General features: G+C 40.1%; 1 protein-coding gene across 1 annotated transcript in view; it reads left to right on the top strand.

Moving 5' to 3' along the window:
- The first annotated feature begins 227 nt into the window (after positions 1-227).
- The window catches only part of Sec61g (SEC61 translocon gamma subunit), a 6729-nt gene continuing 1240 nt past the window's right edge, over positions 228-5716 (top strand). Inside the window, 3 exon segments of the mRNA XM_031341335.1 lie at positions 228-317; positions 1940-2039; positions 3772-3874. Coding sequence (XP_031197195.1) covers positions 228-317; positions 1940-2039; positions 3772-3874 — 293 coding nt within the window.

Raw genomic sequence — 5716 nt, forward strand, 5'->3', positions numbered from 1 at the left:
TTCATTAACTAGCGACCATCTCGTGAATTTAGTTGAGGCTGCTGGGGAGGCAGAGCCCGAGTTCGGGAGGTGAACAGTCAGGAACGAAGGTCCCGCACGGCCCGCCGGTACAGCTGGAGCGATCAGAGTTGCTCAGGTCCGCCCCTGCTCCGGAAGCCGGGAGAAACACACGTAGCACTGCGCCGGCGCAGTGACGTCTATGCATGAAGAGCCAATTGAAAAGGGGAATGGGCGGGTTGTGGATTGCTAGCTTCCGGTTCCGTTGGGCTCAGTTCTCTCCTTAGCTACGTGTCTCTACGCTCTCAAACCGCCATCCCGTAAGTAAGGATTTTCTCATGGGTGGTGGGTAGGGAAAAGCTGGTCTAGGGTCCATAGCACAAAGGGCCCGCGGGATGGGAGGCCAGGGACATGGAAGAACCAGGGGACGTGAAGAAACTGGAGGCACGAGCGTCCGGTGGGACGATTGGGGCCGGGAGCTAAGGGGGCGCGAGATGAGAGGGCCTGGTGTCGTGGAGGTGAAAGGAACCCCGGGGAAAGGGGCGGCGAAGGGGTCGCGGGCTGGGGTCACCAGAGCATCTTTGACAAGTCTGGAGGCCAGGAACTGAGACCTGTAAGCTGCAGAACTGTGGACAAGTGGGCTGAGCCGCGTCGCCGATGGACAGGTGGACAGAGAGCCATTCATACATGAACAGGGCAAAATCCAGGCACAGGTTCTACCTATGTGGCCTCAGATGGAATTATTCAGTCAAGACCACCTTAGAGGAGGGTTTCCAAAAGTTTACGAACTCAGAGCTTAGCATCCGGATCTAAGGTTCAGCCTGAACATCCCCTCGCTGTTGGTGAACCAATGTCTCTTGTGGCTTCCAGAGCCTGATGCTTTGAACCTCGTGTGAAGTTGTGTTCAGGTGTCGCAATTTTAAGTAAAAGTATTGACCAGTAGTCTGCATCAAGAAGTCTTAGTGAACTAGTGCTCTCCTTTAACATCGAGTGCAGTGGTTGGTCTTGTGTGGATTTTAGGGCTACTGGGTTTGAAGAACAGCTAAATGAAACACAGAGAAAACTAGCATCCCTTTGCTTTCTGTATCAGGCTGTGAATTGATTTCTTAGTGTGTACCTTAAGTGTTTAGCTTTTTGTCCACTGTTCGTGACTTAGATAAGAAAACTGGGACCTAACAGGGCTTATAATTTCTAGCTAGAGAGTGTAATCATCTGACTTCTAAGACCTGGAAATGAAGTACAGATACTGTGGCTCCATTACCAGTGGCTCTCAGAGTTGTTGTATAATTGAAAAGCATTCTTGTTAATTAATAGAGTTTCAAAGGAACCTCAAAATGTTCAAATGTAAACATTTAGCTGGAGGCTTTGCAGAATCTGAATCTTGCCAATTTTTATTGTTTGGAACATTCATTTGTCTGTCCATCCTAAGAAATGTACTTTTTAAATATGTTATATGCACGTGACTTCTAGCTACTTGATTGGAATGCACTTTTGCCTCCATTTTAGGCTCTTGCTACACCATAGTTGTAGCAAGATGTACTACATACATCTATGTAGTAGATCCTAAGTTTTCAGTAGTTTGAACTTTAGAAAGTAGTTATTAAGCCTAAACATTTTTTGGTTTTGTAGCCAGAATAGTTAGATAAATGTAGTTGATAGGAAAGAGGTCTGGTGTTAATTAATCTTGTAATGAGGGAATCCTTTAATGAGTGTATGATCCTTTGCTAGAGAGGATAACAACATTGGTAAGATCAGTGCTTGCTTGTTTGTAGCCACATACTTTCTTGTATATGATAAAACCACTCTAAATTTAGGCTTGGAAAGTTGCTTGTCTTTATGCGTTGAATTCAGGACTGTGCTACTTCTGTGTATAACTCAACAAGTCCTAATATATGAGAGAGTACTACTGAATATGTTGTTTTTGCTTTTATTTTTTAAACAGACAAACATGGATCAGGTAATGCAGTTTGTAGAGCCAAGTCGGCAGTTTGTAAAGGACTCAATTCGCCTGGTTAAAAGATGCACCAAACCCGACAGAAAAGGTAATACTATCTTGACCTTAAGAGTGAGATAAAACACTAAATCTTTGCAAGGCTGGAAGTCAGCGCAGTGATGGACTTCAGCACACTGTTACAAGGAGCATTGCACTGATGTCACTGATGGCCCTGTCTTTCTTTATATCCTTCTTAGTAAGAGCTGTTTAAAGCTTTGCTCTATGATATGAGATTATTCAGGCCTTATCATATATACCATATTTAAGTTAGTTATACTTTAGTGCCTTCCATATTACTAGCATGTAGAAAGCTTTGGCTGCTTCCCTGCTCTGCTCTCCAGTCAATAAAACCTTAACATGAAATTAATGCAATAGTTATTACAACCTAGAAAGTAATGTTACTTTTTTATGTCAAAGCTTAATAGATTTGCTAGAATTTGTCTACTTTAATTTATGAATTGATTGGGTTAGAATTTAAGGCAGACTATTATAATAGAGTAACATACAATCTTAGTGTTAGTATCACTGTGATGAACAACCATGACCAAAGGCTATTTGGTGACGAAAGGGTTTATTTGGCTTATGTATCTTGAATCAGTCCACTGAAGGAAGCCAAGGGATGAACTGAAGCTGGACAGGAACCTAGAGGCAGGAGCTGATGCAGAGGCCATGGAGGAATGCTACTTATTTGCTTGCTCCTCATGACTTGTTCAGCCTGCTTTCTTGTAGAACCCAGGGCCACCAGCCCTGGGGTATGCCCCACCCACAGTGAGCTGGGTCCTCCCTCATCAATCATGAATTGAGAAAATGACCTACAGGCTTGCCTGTCTACTGCTGGATGTTAGGAATTTTCTCAGTTGGATTTCTTCTTGCAAATGACTAGCTTATATCAAGTTGATACAAAACTAGCTAGCACACATTGAATATGTAAATAAAAATAATAGATACTGGCCCTAATTCTCATGAAGCTGAAGTCTGTCAGGAAAGGCCATCCAATCATTACAGTAAACGTTTTGGTTCCTGCCTTGGAGGAGGTATGAAGGAAGATATGAGATCTGGTAGTGCATACTAGTTGAATTAGGTGAAGTGGTCAGAGAATGTGTCCTTAGGAGATAGAATAGCATTGAAATATACCAGAATTGAAATCTTTCTGTAAAACTGCTCCCCTTAATGTGAGTTTTCATTTCTTATCTTTTATTTCACTGTGGTACTAAAGACAATTGTCTATATTATACCCAAAAGCCTTAGTGTTATTGTTATAATCAGTGTTGCAGTTTAAAAACGACTACAAAGTGCCGGGCAGTGGTGGTGCACGCCTTTAATTCCAGTACTTGGGAGGCAGAGACAGGCAGATTTATGAGGCCAGCCTGGTTTACAGAGTGATTTCCAGAACAGCCAGGGCTATATAAACAAACCCTGTCTGGAAAAAACAAACAAACAAAATACTACAAAGCACTTAATACTTAGGTTGACCTCAATCCTTTTTTTCTTTTACTTTTTGTATTTTTGTCTCTGAGAATAATAAATACTTTCAGTGTTTATTGATGAACTCAGGAGCATAGTATTTTCATTTCTGTTCCCTCTACATATCAACAAAGCATGGGATTTAAAAGCCTATTAGTCAACATTTATATTACTAGTAGTCCAACTTTGTCTTTGTTTTTAAAATGATGTATCTATTAATCTGTATGCTGGTATCTTTATTAATATTACTGATAGCTCCTTTTCATACTTTCTGTGACTGACAAAAGCTAATTGCAAACTTTGTGTTTTCAATTCAGAATTCCAGAAGATTGCCATGGCCACAGCGATAGGATTTGCTATCATGGGATTCATTGGCTTCTTCGTGAAACTGATCCATATCCCTATTAATAACATTATTGTGTAAGTCACTTTATAATATAGACTATCTAGCCATGACTACAAATGAAACCATTTCGGTTGGAGATTGATCCGTTTTATGAATGTACAGACATGACCCATGGTGGTGTACTGCTGTTGTGTATCTATTATACCTTTAAAGGCTTTTGTATCTGATACCATCTTTATAGGAACCATGTGAGCTTTTTAGTATTAAAGTAAATTAAAGGCATAGTGTATGACTGTCAACTCCTCAGGGACAGGCCAGATTCATCACAAGTCCTGTCCTTTTTCTGTCTTGTTGATTCTTGTAAGGTGCACAGAACCCATGCTTCATCTAAACATTACTATTTTAGTAGAAATCTGACAGAGCAGATTGCCTACATCTTTTTTTGTTGTTTAGTAACCCACATAGCCTTGGGTATTTAATTAACGATTGTGTGAGAGGACAGTAGTTCTTATTTGGGTTATGTTACAGATTACAACTTCAGAGTGAGCTGCCTAGAGTAAATGCTGGGAACTGAATCCCTGTCCTCTGAAAGAGTATGCTCCTAACAACTGAGCCAGTGCTCTAGTTTCTTCTATAGTCTAATTTTGTAGTCATAATGTGTCAGTTTCTTCTCCCATTGTGAATTAGTAATCCTGACTTTATGGGTGGATGGTAAAGTTAAAATCTACTTAAAAACTCCTTAATTATAAGTATCTTCAGTGTTAGATATTTTATCACTAGTACTGGTAGAATTGTTTTTTAACTCTAGCATGTGACTAAGTCCATATCATTAGATGTGTAAACAAAAGTAACACATAGTGATATTTTTGAATAATAAAGAGTTGTAGAGTCAGGATGGGCATGCTTGATATGTGCCTAAAGAGTCTCCACCTTTAGGGTAGAGAGTTAGGAGCAGGAAGATTGCTCTAAGTGCATGGTCACATTAGACCATGCATCAAAACAAACCAGAACAACAGGGAAGCTGAGGGAACCAAGTCACTGAATCTTTTCTGTCCATTGAGAAACCTCATTTGTGTTACTAATGAGAATTGTCAGCTTTGGAATTGTGGAGTCTTGGAGAGATTTTTGACCAGTTGCCTTCTCAGTGGGAAAGAAGTGCAGTAGCTCTTCTAGGAGTGTTTGGGCTCCTCTTGCCTCATAGCACAACCACAGCTAGGCAGCTTAATTTTTATCAAGGTTTTTTAATGACATAGAGTTTGTTTTCTGAGGTGATGTCCTTAATTTTGTCCTCCCGAACAACAAAATAAAGTCTTTGGTTTCTTTTTTTGTTTTTTTGATTTGGATGTAGTAATTTTTCCTCCAAGTATTCACTTACTTAGCAGATTCTTTTATCTTTCTTGACAGACTTCAGTGTACTTGGGTAGTACTTTGATATGTGTGTCTGCCACCGTAAGATTGTGAATTTGGAGGCCGGACTGTTATCTGCCTGTATACTTTGTGTTTTTCTGTTTTTGCCACCCTTTCCCCAGAATGTTTTATTTCTAAACTATATTTATTTCAAAATAAACATTTTCTAGACAATTGAATTCTCATAATACAAAATAATGATTTTTTTTTTTTTTGACACTGACTAGTCTGGTTTATAGGAAGATGAACTGGTGACTATTGTATATCAGGTGATCTTCTGCCATAGTCTTTGGGCTGCTATAACAATACCCCAAACCGGGTAATTTGGAGATAATAGAAATTTGTTTTTCATTGTTTTAGAAACTGAAATGCAAGTTCATATAATGTGTTCCATATCTGGCAAGGACCCTGATGTCCTCTCTCTCTTTCTCTCTCTTTCTGTCACATACACTCACACACACACATACACATACACACACACACACACACACACACACACACACCGGGGG

Source organism: Mastomys coucha, unplaced genomic scaffold (assembly GCF_008632895.1).
Source record: "Mastomys coucha isolate ucsf_1 unplaced genomic scaffold, UCSF_Mcou_1 pScaffold22, whole genome shotgun sequence".
NCBI lineage: Eukaryota > Metazoa > Chordata > Mammalia > Rodentia > Muridae > Mastomys > Mastomys coucha.